The sequence below is a fragment of the Lethenteron reissneri genome, chromosome 49 (genome assembly GCF_015708825.2).
Source record: "Lethenteron reissneri isolate LAM-NWPU_2019-01 chromosome 49, ASM1570882v1, whole genome shotgun sequence".
Classification (NCBI taxonomy): Eukaryota; Metazoa; Chordata; class Hyperoartia; order Petromyzontiformes; family Petromyzontidae; genus Lethenteron; species Lethenteron reissneri.
Genome location: NC_083827.1, coordinates 1,899,411 through 1,913,299, shown reverse-complemented (window position 1 = coordinate 1,913,299; position 13,889 = coordinate 1,899,411). Strand labels below are relative to the sequence as shown.

General features: G+C 56.9%; 2 protein-coding genes across 2 annotated transcripts in view; both read left to right on the top strand.

Moving 5' to 3' along the window:
* PDCD5 (programmed cell death 5) overlaps positions 1-13,889 on the top strand; it is a 483,454-nt gene that overhangs the window by 208,394 nt on the left and 261,171 nt on the right. The window lies entirely within an intron of this gene.
* The window catches only part of LOC133354857 (sal-like protein 3), a 95,169-nt gene continuing 94,254 nt past the window's right edge, over positions 12,975-13,889 (top strand). The window contains exon 1 of the mRNA XM_061572010.1: positions 12,975-13,700. Within this exon, the coding sequence (XP_061427994.1) occupies positions 13,622-13,700 (79 nt within the window). The 5' untranslated portion in view covers positions 12,975-13,621. The remainder of the gene's footprint in view (positions 13,701-13,889) is intronic.

The following is a 13,889-nucleotide window of genomic DNA, read 5'->3' as shown; positions in this document are numbered from 1 at the left end:
CCGACTCCTGCCGCCAAAGCCGCGCCCCCCTCTCAAGCTGCTGCCTGGGAGCCCACGATGCCGGTCAATCACCACGGACCACTCGGCCGCCGTCATAGGTAGCTGGAAGTCGAACTATGGACCCGGAGCCAACAGGGAGGCTCCTCGCCTGTAACGTCTGACATTGCACTAACGTTGGTTTTCAAGCCAAGCCTGACCCGGCTGACGAGAAGACGTCCAATAGCGAAATCCGGTCCAGTGATGTCTCGTTGTTAAACCGATGCCGCTGGAGTGATGAGTTTCCCGGAAGGCCGTGAGGCTGATGAGTTGCGTGGCAACTACTTTGTGTGTGCGCGCAGAGAAGGATAGAGGAAAGAGACATTGCCTGCTTAATGTATCCTGTTACTTGTATTCTCCACGACAACTCTAGCGATCGTGTTGTGTGTGTGTTACCTGTCTACGCGGCAGCGCTTAAAATCAGTTGCGTAACCCTTCATCACTCGCCACTGATGTTAGCCGCGACCGGGGATCGATCTCAGACCACCAGCTCCACGGTGCCTATGCTCGTGACCACTTGCATGCTGCACTGCTATTGTGCCGTGTCAATGAACGCATTGAACGACGAGTGCATGGAGCGTGTCCATATTAAATGCGTACTGATGTACATTCTAGTGACGCTCTATAGAGGGGCTAGAGACATCTACAAAGCTGGCACAAGTAGAATCCGATCCGCATTGGAAAATACAAAACAACTACCGCAATGCCCCGGTTTACGGCGGGGATGCGTTCCTGAACTGTGCGACCACGAATATCGAAACGACGTTAAATCGAAGCGATTTGCCGGGTAGGTGGTGGTTGTGGTGGTGAAGGCTGAGGCCGACGGATACGGGGAGGGACGGACGAAGCCGTCAGCGACGTGAGCGTGGGTTGAGGCGGCGTAGATCGGGTGGCGACTTTCATAAAGTGACGACGCATTTGCGAAACGACGTAAAGATGGGAGACGTAAAACGGAGTATGACTGTATCTGCCCCTCTACCAGATGTCAGGCAGAGGGCAGAAGCCTGTGGGCACGTGATCAGCACATCACGATCACCATCAAAGACAAAGACGCCCCGTGTAGCCTTAACAGACTGTTGGGGCAAGTGCTGTTAGCGAGCACCTCATGAAGGCCGGCACGGCACGGCACACGAGGCGATGGGTGGCGAGCATTACGCCCGGCCACCTTTGCCTCCCTAGCGGCGATGTTTACACACCGTACCAGGTATTAATTTACGGCTGAGTCGACCTAGCAGAGCCCCCAGTACCGGTTAAAATAATAGTCACCGGTGTTGGCCGTGAACTGGAAAATGGAACTCGGGTCGCCGGGTATCGTAGCGCAGCGTAGCGCCAACCGCTGCACCACCGCTCCCCACGCGATCATCGCCACGATCGGCGACTTGAGCGCACCGCGCGCGAGATGCCGAGTGAGACGATGGAGACCGGAGAAAGCCCCGCGCCGCCACCGCCACCACCGCCACCGCCGCTCGCACGGCGAGCCACGGGGAAGGGGGGTCTCGAGAAGTGGTGCAGAAGAAGACCGAGAGCACGGGGGGGGCGGGGGGGGGGGGTGGAGCTTTGTCAACGATCTCATTGTTTTACGCTCGTCCCGTTTTAATTTAACTGGAAAACCCGAAGTCGTGGACAGGTAGCTCATTAAACACGCGCGCATCACGCGCGCCGTGAATAACGACGCGGGGAGGAGGTTTGGCTGCCGTGGAGCGAGTGCGTCGCACGCGGCAGGACAGACGGCGCAGACAGACTGCACAGACAGACTGCACAGACAGACTGCACAGCCTGTGCAGACAGACTGCACAGACAGACTGCACAGACTGCACAGACTGCACAGACAGACTGCACAGACTGCACAGACTGCACAGACAGACTGCACAGACTGCACAGACAGACTGCACAGACTGCACGGACTGCACAGACTGCACAGACAGACTGCACAGACTGCACAGACAGACTGCACAGATTGTGCAGACAGACTGCACAGACTGCACAGACAGACTGCACAGACAGACTGCACAGACTGCACAGACTGCACAGACAGACTGCACAGACTGCACAGACAGACTGCACAGACTGCACGGACTGCACAGACTGCACGGACTGCACAGACAGACTGCACAGACTGCACAGACAGACTGCACAGACTGCACAGACTGCACAGACAGCACAGGCAGACTGCACAGACTGCACAGACAGACTGCACAGACTGCACAGACTGCACAGACAGCACAGACAGACTGCACAGACTGCACAGACAGACTGCACAGACTGCACGGACTGCATGTGGGGGAGCGGTGACGCAGCGGTTAGCGCGCCGCCGCGACAAACCCGGCAACCTGTGGGCGATTCCGTCTCGCGGCAAACACCGGTCGCCATCATTTGAATCGGTCCTGGGCCTCTCCTAGGTCGACTCAATCTCAAATTAGTACTGTACCCTGGTGCGGTGTGTAGACATTGTCAGTAGGGAGACAAAGGCGGCCGGGCGGGGTCCCGGCCACCGCACCCCCTCGTGTGCCGTGTCGGCCTTCATAGGTGCTGCTCGCTACCAGCACGTGCCCCAATAGTCTGTTAAGGCTATACGGGGAATCTTTGCCTTTGTGTATACAAAACTATATCATGCAATACATTTTCCCGTGGTTAATGTTTATATATGTATAGATTTTATACCACCAAGTAATTGTGGTTTCGCTTTTTTACCCACGAAGAATGTTACTGAATCTGAAGAACATCTTCCAGGAGTGTCCTGCCCAGCGCTCGCAGCAAAGAGACGCGCTGCTACTGCTGCTGCTCCTGCTGCTGCTGCTGCTCCTGCTGCTACTGCTGCAGCTCCTGCTGCTGCTGCTGCTGCTACTGCTGCTGCTACTGCTGCTGCTGCTACTGCTGCTGCTGCTACTACTGCTGCTGCTACTGCTGCTGCTGCTACTGCTGCTGCTGCTACTGCTGCTTCTGCTACTGCTGCAGCTCCTGCTGCTGCTGCTACTGCTGCTGCTGCTACTACTGCTGCTGCTACTGCTGCTGCTGCTACTGCTGCTGCTGCTACTACCGCTGCTGCTACTGCTGCTGCTGCTCCTGCTGCTGCTCCTGCTGCTGCTGCTGCTGCTGCTCCTGCTGCTGCTGCTACTGCTGCAGCTCCTGCTGCTGCTGTCGTGCGCGCTCCGCATTGAGTGATGTGCAGGTGATGATGTGTCTGCCTTGTTGGGGAGTTGGCCAATGACAGTTACACATTGTGTGTTGTGTATTATCTACGTGCTGTGTATTCTCTACGTGTTGTGTAGTCTCTACGTGTTGTGTATGTTGGACGCTGCGTGCAGTTAGGAGGAGGGAACGGTGGTGCAGTGGTTAGCGCACTCCGTTCCCTGACTTAAGATCACGAGCGAGCAATGTAGGAACCGGCCCCTGTGGCCCCTTCTAAAACCCTTCACCGACCAGCGTGGTGAAGGATGGTCAAACAACCCCCAATCACTAACCACGGCGTGGGAAGGCCTTCGTGCAGCAGTGGATTGGCCAAGCGGCTGTGAGCTCTGATGGCTGCTACTGTCTGTGCACGATAGGCCCGCGTTTGCGCTTCCCATTCGATACCTTGCAACTGAGATGGCCATTGTTGCTTGTGTCGTGGGGCTGGGGGTGGCTGCACTGCCGCCGGTTACCCCGTGTCCTGTGGGAGACGCCGCTTGTCCGCCCCCCTCTCTCCCCCTCCCGATACCCCCCCCCCTGCTCCCACCCCCTGCTCCCCCCCCCCTGCTCCCCCCGGTCCCCCACCCCCGTCCCTGTAGGTCGCCAGCCACGTGCGGCTCCTCCTCCTCCACACCTCGTGCTCGTCGTAACGAGCACCTTGGATGCGTTCGTTGGGGCGACACGCGCGCTGCGACACCGAGTCTAAGACCCCCCCCCCCCCCCTGATGTAGCACGAACCCGGCAGTCTACACAACGCCAGCAGGCACGACAGCGCGCTGGGTCTTAGACACACACACACAGCATGCACGATGCACGTGTGTGTGTGTGTGTGCCCAGTGGTGGGACATCACCGCGGCTGGGTCTGTTGGTGGCGAGAATCGGGCTGAGCTCCCCCGCGGCGTCAGGGAACTCCGATCTCACCCCTGAGAGCGGCCGCCAGTCGCCCGTCTAACATTTGTGTCTTGGTCCGACGTGGAAGAGTAGGCCCAGTACCCCATGTGGAGTTGCGCGCGAGTGGAATAACCCTTCCGGCAGCGAGTGGCGTGAGTGAGCTCTTGCATGGCTGCGCCTTTGCCCGCCTGGTTCGGTATTGACTTGGCTCGTTGTGTTGGAGACGCCGACCGAGTGGGAGCCGCGTGGTGGGAAAGCCAACAACAGTGGTCGTCAGGGAGAGACTTGGCCTCGACACGGGAATGTGGAGTTTCCAGTATCGCCTTGCGCTCTTGTGTGTGTGTATGTCGAACTTATTTCGCACCGTACCTAGCCAACAGTGCTCGTTAGAGGGAAGGACAATAAACTAAACGAAAAAAAGGAGTTCTAAAGAAATGAGTTTTCAATATAGACGATTTAAAAGTGCAGTTCCAGTGGCTTGCTAATATCGAAGGCAAGAATGTTCCAGACGGCCGCAGAAGCGCATCTTAAAGCGCTTCATCCCGTCGCTGTGTACACTTACTCACTCTCGCTACCACTCAACCACTCACTCTCTCATTCCCTATCTCACTCATTCACTCTCTCATTCACCATCTCACTCATTCACCATCTCACTCAACCGCCCACTCTCTCATTCACTATCTCACTCATTCACTCTCTCATTCATTATCTCACTCATTCACTCTCTCACTCAACCGCTCACTCTCTCATTCACTATCTCACTCATTCACTCTCATTCACCATCTCACTCAACTGTTCACTCTCTCATTCGCCATCTCACTCATTCACTCTCTCACTCAACCACTCCCTCTCTCATTCATTATTTCACTCATTCACTCTCTCATTCACCATCTCACTCAACCGCTCACGCTCTCATTCACTCTGCCCTTCACTCGCTCTCTCGCTCATTCACTTACTATTTTACTCACTCTCATCCATTCAGTCTTTAACCCTCTCTCATTCACCCTTTCATTAGTGAAGTATCCACTTGATTTGAAGCTTTCGTGACTGCAGGAATCCATACTCTGTCTTTGTTTCGGTAAAGTCACGTAGGTAGAAAAAATAACGGATCACTATTATTACATTTATTTATTTTACCTACGTGACTTTACCGAAAGAACCAAAGAATATAAGTAAGTATTCACTCACTCATTCACTCACCCACCACCCACTGAGGCTCACACTGGCCCAGTGAAGTCTGCGTCTCTGCTGCTGTCGACCCATCACCGTGACGCGACACCACTCTGCCCCGTGATTCTACGTCGCTGTCTGTAACTCCACGGTAATCGCTCGCTCATTGTCCCCCCCCCCGCACCGATTTCCCAGGCGAGTGAGGACCTCATCGCGTCACGGACGTGAGGTCCAGGTGATCACGTAATAAGTAGCGCATGTATACTTTATCATCACAAACGTAGCTTCTTTATCATTATAAAATAATAAATATAAACCTTAAACGTGCCGCACAATCCCAGTCTCTCGCGCGCGAACGCGACACCGCGGCCAAAGACACAGCCGCCACGGGGCCCGAACCCCGTGGCCCCACGTGGGCCGCGTGTCTCGGGCAGCGGAGGCAGGCGACGGGGGGGGAGAAGCCGGTGGCGTCTCTCGCCGATGAACCGCGCGGAGCTCGAGTCGAGGGGGCCCCTGTTGGCGAACGCATCTGGCCGGGAAGACTCCGGAGAAGGTGCGAGGGGGGACAGCCGATTCCGCGCCACCTGAAGACGGAGGCTTGTGTTGCCTCCGAAACGTCGTGATTTTTATTTTATTTTTATTTTACTTTTATTAATTTTTATTTTTATTTTTTACCTACGTGACTTTACCGAAAAAACCCAAGAATATGTCCACTCGTGTAGGCGCGAGATCCACTCGTGTAGGCGCGAGATCCACTCGCGTAGGCGCGATCGTCCATGGGCAGGGCTTGCCAGGTGTTGTAGGCCAGCGGCTGCGAGGTGCGGCCAGGAGATGGCAGCTGCTGCTGCTGCTGCACGCGCCACCGCCTCCCCTCCAGCTTGCTCCGCTATGCTCCCCACAACACGAAAGTCACTCGGCTCATGCGACTTGTGAGACGTCCCCAACGTGGCCAAGACGCTCCTGAGACGGGACGCGCAGCTCGAGTGAGGGTCTCGCGTTTTCCACTCAAAACGCGGGACAGGCTTCTTGAGACGCGGCACCGTGCGGGCTCCATGGCTGGCAGGGGGGGGAGGCCGTAGCGTTCCCGTGACCTCCCGGGGGTCACAGAATCCTCAACTCGCTGCCAGCCGCGTGCACCGCAGCCTCGTCACAGTCGACTCTTCTCTTTGGTGCGACGGGAGAGCCCCCTGGGCCATTGTGAGGATCTGGGGGGGGGATAAAACAACGTTTCGGTCAACTGCCCTTTCACCACCCGCGATTGATTGACATGGCGTGGCTTCAGGCGCCGTCACTCGCTTCGTCTCAACGATACTCACAAACACGCGGGGGCCACGTGCCTGGCAGTCGGATGTGCCCGCGTGTGTGACGAGGTGAGTGTGTGTGTGTGACGAGGTGAGTGTGTGTGACGAGGTGAGTGTGTGTGTGTGATGAGGTGAGTGTGTGTGTGTGATGAGATGAGTATGTGTGTGTGTGACGAGGTGAGTGCGTGTGTGTGTGATGAGGTTAGTGTGTGTGTGATGAGGTGAGTATGTGTGTGTGATGAGGTGAGTGTGTGTGTGATGAGGTGAGTGTCCGTGTGTGTGTGGTGGGGGGAACGGTAGCATACAACGCTACGAACCCGGCGTTCCAAGTTCGATTCGCGCTCACAAGGGATCTGTGTGTTCGCTCGCGTGACATTTTGCCCAGCGCATAACACACAGCGCATCACACACAGCGCATCACACACAGCGCATTACACACAGCGCATCACACACAGCGCATCACACACAGCGCATCACACACAGCGCATCACACACAGCGCATCACACACAGCGCATCACACACAGCGCATCACACACAGCGCATCACACACAGCGCATCACACACAGCGCATTACACACAGCGCATCACACACAGCGCATCACACACAGCGCATCACACACAGCGCATCACACACAGCGCATCACACACAGCGCATCACACCCAGCGCATCACACACAGCGCATCACACACAGCGCATCACACCCAGCGCATCACACCCAGCGCATCACACACAGCGCATCACACACAGCGCATCACACACAGCGCATCACACACAGCGCATCACACACAGCGCATCACACACAGCGCATCACACACAGCGCATCACACACAGCGCATCACACACAGCGCATCACACACAGCGCATCACACACAGCGCATCACACACAGCGCATCACACACAGCGCATCACACCCAGCGCATCACACACAGCGCATCACACACAGCGCATCACACCCAGCGCATCACACCCAGCGCATCACACACAGCGCATCACACACAGCGCATCACACACAGCGCATCACACACAGCGCATCACACACAGCGCATCACACACAGCGCATGCGATCCACAGCGATACACGCGGAATGTCCACGCGCTCTTCTCAGAATCCCATTGACACTACCCATTAAGGAAGCTCCCATCACATGCATCGAAACGTCGGACATCACGCTGAGCAACACGCGGTACAACCATACAACGCAGCATGAAAGCTCCGCACAGCAGCAGCAGCCCCGCCGTGAACCCCCACGCAGAGGAATGTGTCGGTAAACTTGGGTGTGACTGCAAGACATTTCACTCTCGTTCGCTGTGGAACAGAACAGCTGATTCTACCCCCCCCCCCCCCCCCCCGCTGCTGCTGTTGCTGTCACCATCCTAGAGTCTCACCACCCAGATCGAGAAGAACGCTGCTGCTGCTGTCACCATCCTAGAATCTCACCACTCAGATCGAGAAGGACGCTGCTGCTGTTGCTACTGCTGTGCCAACAAAGTCGAACAACACGGACGTTCAGAATCGACGCCTTTCATTCGAGACCCAAACACCATCATGGCACACATGGCAAACACCACCACGGCACATATGGCAAACACCACCACGTCACACGTGGCAAACACCACCACGTCACACCTCCTCCTGCCTTTGACATTCCACCTCCTCGTAGACGCAGCTGGGGGAGCCACCAACAGCATCAACATGTCATCACCAGGCCGATGCGCGCACATCCCCTTCATGAATGTGAATTTAAGACACAAGCCACCGTAGGGCAATTGCGGTCAAGCAACCCAAAACCATGGACGGTATCGTAAGACCCATGGCGGCACATGGAGAGAGAGAGAGGCAAATGGAGACACATCGAGACACACAGACGAAGTACGCAGAAATACGCACACGGGACGTAGAGACCCACGGGGATACGTAGAGACTCATCGACATGCCAACAGTGCCGGGATTCTCTCTCCTCTCTCTCTCCTCTCTCTCTCTCCTCTCTCTCTCCTCTCTCTCTCCTCTCTCTCTTGCACGACGCCTGTGGACCGCGCCGAACCGCGTCACGGGAGACGCGAGTCGTACCGCGTCGCGACGTCAATGGACAAACACATAAATCGCAGAATCGCCAAACTGCGACCGTGGTGAAAGCCCGAAATCACCAAACTCATCACCGACTCGTGCCGCCATCCACGGCACACACCCTGGCGGCATCGCCGCGGTCCCTGCGACGTCTACCGCCGCCTCGGTTGGAGGACCTTGACATTCAACGATGACATCTACACAATGCGTTGCTGCGACCCCCACCCCTCCATGCCATACGGTAGAAGAATAGGAATGCAGAGAGACCCACAGAGAGACCCACGACATTAAAGACACGCGCACAAGTAGTACGTCTGTGGCCATGCCACCCACACTATGGACGACACAGTGAACCCATAAGCTGATAGATATACATAGAGACTCATAGAGATACATAGAGACTCATAGAGATACATAGAGACTCATAGAGATACATAGAGACTCATAGAGATGTATAGAAACTCACAGAGACCCATAGAGACCCATAGAGACCCATTAAAGACACGCGCACAAACAGTGCGTCTGTGGCCATGCCACCCACACTATGGGCCACGCGGTAAATCAACGACTTTAGTCTCCGCTGCTTCATGGGAGGAGGAAGAACAAAAGGACACGAACTCTCTCTCTCTCTGCAAGCCCTCTCGTCGTGACCAGCAGATTTAAAAATGATCGCTAATAAAGCCACGACGCGTTGAACAGATCTCGACATTATCCATAATAAATCCGAATGTGTTCGACAGATCTCACACATTCAGACGCTGTCTTTCTGACAGACCTGTTCTTCACCTGAGGACGGCTGCTTGCGTTGTGGCCGAAACGTCGTGAGAATTGTATTTTATTATGTTTTATTTTTATTATTTTATTATTTCCATTCTACGTGACTTTACCGAAAGAACCAAGAAGAGGAGATCTCACACATTGACATATCGATCTCCTGGCCAACTGTCGGGCAGCGTGGCCAGCGGGGTGGGGGGGAGGAACTCTTTAACGTTGCTCTTGCAGCAGGAGGCGCGCTTCGGTAGTGACGGCGGGGTTCGTGGTGGCGGGTTCGTGGTGGCGGCGAGCGCGGCGCGTGGACAGTGAACGTCGCGCCGGGCGCGGAGTGAGAGTCGCCCACGAGAGAGAGAGGGAGGCCAAGGGACTCAGCTCTCTCTCTCTCGCGCTCTTAATTAAAAATGTGAAATTACAACACGCGGAGCCCACTCCCATTACTACAACAACAACAACAGCGGCAGCAGCAGCAGCGGCAGCCCCACGCGACACGCGGAGGCGCCTTGTTGACTTTACCTGGGGGCACCGAGAAGTCGCGAGAGCCGGAGCTGCTGCTGCTGCTACTGCTGCTGCTCCTGCTGCTGCTACTGCTGCTGCTGCTCCTGCTGCTACTGCTGCTGTTACTGCTGCTGCTGCTCCTGCTGCTGCTGCTCCTACTGCTCCTGCTGTTACTGCTGCTGCTACTTCTGCTGCTGCTGCTCCTGCTGCTGCTCCTGCTGCTGTTGCTGCTGTTGCTACTGCTGCTGCTGTTACTGCTGCTACTGCTGATGCTACTGCTCCTGCACCTGCTGCTGCTCCTGCACCTGCTGCTGCTCTGGCTGCTACTGTTACTGCTGCTGCTTCTGCTGCTCCTGCTGCTCCTGCTGCTACGGCTCAGCCAGGGGAAGCGCGGGATGGCCACATCACGTAGCGTGTGTGATGGGAGTGTGTGTGTGATGGGAGTGTGTGTGATGGGAGTGTGTGATGGGAGTGTGTGTGTGATGGGAGTGTGTGTGTGATGGGAGTGTGTGTGTGATGGGAGTGTGTGTGCGTGTATGTGTGTGATGGGAGTGTGTGTGCGTGTATGTGTGTGATGGGAGTGTGTGTGCGTGTATGTGTGTGATGGGAGTGCGTGTGTGATGGGAGTGTGTGTGTGATGGGAGTGTGTGTGCGTGTATGTGTGTGATGGGAGTGTGTGTGTGTATGTGTGTGATGGGAGTGTGTGTGTGATGGGAGTGTGTGTGCGTGTATGTGTGTGATGGGAGTGTGTGTGTGATGGGAGTGTGTGTGCGTGTATGCGTGTGATGGGAGTGTGTGCGTGATGGGAGTGTGTGTGCGTGTGTGTTGGTGTGTGACGGGAGTGTGTGTGCGTGTATGTGTGTGATGGGAGTGTGTATATAATGATGGGTGTGTGTGTGATGGGTGAGCGTCTGTGCTCGTGATAGTGGGACCGTGGCCCAGTGGTTAACACACTGCGCTACGAACCCGGCGACCCGAGTTCGATTCCCGCTCACGACAGACATTCGTGAGCGAGCCATATCTGAACCGGTCCTGAGCCTCCTTTAGGTCGACTGAGCCTTAAACGATGTAAACACCGGCACTGAGACCAGGGCGGCCACGTGGTTCGAGCTACAGCAACTCCTGGTGCCCTTGAAAGGTGCTCGCCTACAGGGTTCGCCTCGACAGCTCGGAGGAAACCGACGATGAGCTACGAATCTCGTGTTTCCACAGCAGGCGTCCAGTGTGGACGGGTGAGCGAGTTGCAACAACGGGCGATGCAAAAAGGCGACAGAGCAACGGGTAGCAGCTCTGCCTTTGTGCGCGATGGGAGTGTCTGCGTGATGGGAATTCCTGGAAAGATCTGGACAGTCCCATCGGTGAGCTCCTGCGGTAGGCTGCGCTGGCTGGGGCATGTAGCCTGCATGACAGGCGGGCTGGGGTGGTACAGAAGGATGTGGAGCTGAGTGAGCGGTTCCAGCGGTGTCAAGATCGGCCTCTGTGGGAGCAAAGCTCGTCGAAGACGCTACTGGGCAGCTGATTGCAGCCGCTCTTCTAGCAACATCGGAGGGCGGACGAGTGACGCTCACAACAACGAGCGCTCGGAGCGCCGGGCAGATAAAACGCAGAATGTTGTTGGCACAGTGGGGAGCACAGGTGGTGCATCTGCCAGTCATCTCAGTCAGTCAGCCCATGGCACCTGCAGGGTCTGACCTCCTACGAACAAGCATTGGATGTGGTATCAAAGTGCACCTAGCCTGGCACTACTAAGCGCTGTGGTGATGTCACCGCCACTTAGTTACGAATGGCGGATGTCATTGTTGAATGGCGGATGTTTTACAGGAGGGCGGTGGGGAGCGGCAGTGTAGTGGTTAGCGCTGCGCTGCGCTACGAACCCGGGCACCCGAGTTCGATTCCTGGGGGGCTATGGCCAACACCGGTGACGATTATCTGAACCGACTCTGGGCCTCCCCTAGGTCGACTCAGCCTCAAACGAGTACCTGGTGCGGTGTGTAAACATCGCCACTGGGGAGACAAAGGCGGCCGGGCGTGGTGCTGGCCACCCACCCCTCCCTCGTGTGCCACAGTGCCGGTAGCCTTCACAGGTGCTGCGACTCGCTACTAACAGCACTTGCCCCACAGCCTGCTAGAGGCGGCGAGGGACGATGCTGAGTTGGTGGTGGGTGGTGGGTCGAGGCGGGTTTGCCCCACGACTCGCTGACGGGGTGAGGCAGCGGGAGAGAGGGGGGGACAGAGGGGGGGGGGCAGAGGGGGGGCTGCGTCTCTGAGAAGTGTGTGATGTGTGATGTATGATAGGTGATGGGTGATGGGAGTTTGTGATGTTTGTGATGTGTGTGATGTGTGATGGGAGTGTGTGATGGGTGATGTATGATGGGTGATGGGAGTTTGTGATGTGTGATGGGAGTTTGAGATGCGCGTGTGTGTGTTTTGGGGGTGGGGTGTTGATGGAGGTGGGGGTTGGTGCCACGGGATGGACATCAACGGAGTCGCGTGGGGGAGGGAGGAGGGAGGAGGGAGGGGAAGAGGGGGTGGGAGGAGGGAGGGAGGGGTGGGGGTCAACTCCCCGCCCGCACCCCCACCCCGCTCACCTCCCTGCCCCCGCCCTGCGCTCACCCATTGGTCAGCTCATTTGCATAATCTACCCCCCCCCTCACCCCTGTGTCGCTCTCTGGCCACGGGCCAATCACGCAGCATGTGCCGGGGGGGGGGGGGGGTGGAGGGGGTGGTGGGTGGGGGGTGGTGGGTGGGGGGTGGGAGTTACGGAGAATTTGGGGTGGGGGAGGGGGCCTATGGCCATATCACTGAGACCCCCCCCCACCCCCCACCGCCACCACCGAGTTCACCCGCTCGCTAGTCACCCGGCGGCAGCAGCAGCAGCAGCGTCACAAGGCAACTCCGCACCCGCCTTTGTCTTCTCCCCTTCCCCCCCTCCCTCCCCTCCCTCCTCCACTCCCGCCCTCTCCACCGCCCCCACCCACCCCACCCACCGCCCGGGCCCCGCCCTGCTGCGCGGCCCGCTATGATTAATCACCGAGCGCGTTATTGATCTTCATAATCAGCCTGACATGCAAGCGGCGGCGGCGGTGGAGGTGGTGGCAGCAGCGGCAGCGGCCGCGCCGCGCGTCTCGACGTGACATTGTTTTCATTTTGGGCGAAAGTCGGAGACGGAGCGGCGCTCTTCCTCATGCTCGCCGACGCACGGCGCCCAACAGCAGCTACAGCTACAGCAGCAGCAACAGCAGCAGCAGCAGCTACAGCAGCAGCTACAGCAGCTACAGCAGCAGCTACAGCAGCAACTACAGCAGCAACTACAGCAGAAGCTACAGCAGCAACTGCAGCAGCTACAGCAGCAGAAGCTACAGCAGCAACTGCAGCAGCTACAGCAGCTACAGCAGCAGAAGCTGCAGTAGCTACAGCAGCTACAGCTACATCAACTACAGAAGCAGCTACAGCAGCTACAGCAACAAATACAGCTGCAGCTACAGCTACATCAACTACAGAAGCAGCTACAGCTACATCAACTACAGAAGCAGCTACAGCTACATCAACTACAGAAGCAGCTACAGCTAAAACAGCAGCAGCTACAGCAGCTACAGCTAGAACAGCAGCAGCTACAACAGCAGCTACAACAGCAGCTACAGCAGAAGCTACAGCTAATACAGCAGCTACAGCTCCAGCAGCTGGAACAGCAGCTACAGCTCCAGCAGCAGCAGCAGCAGCATGTCCCGGCGCAAGCAGCACAAGCCGCTGCAGCTGGTGCCGCACGTGGCGAGGCAGCGGGGCGGACGCGCAGCGCGCGGTAGGGCAACACCAGCCGCACTCACCACTCACTCACTCACCACTCACTCTACACTCACCACTCACTCACCACTCTACACTCACTCACCACTCTACACTCAAAACTCACTCACCACTCACTAACTCACTCACCACTCTACACTCAAAACTCACTCACCACTCACTCACCACTCTACACTCACTCACCACT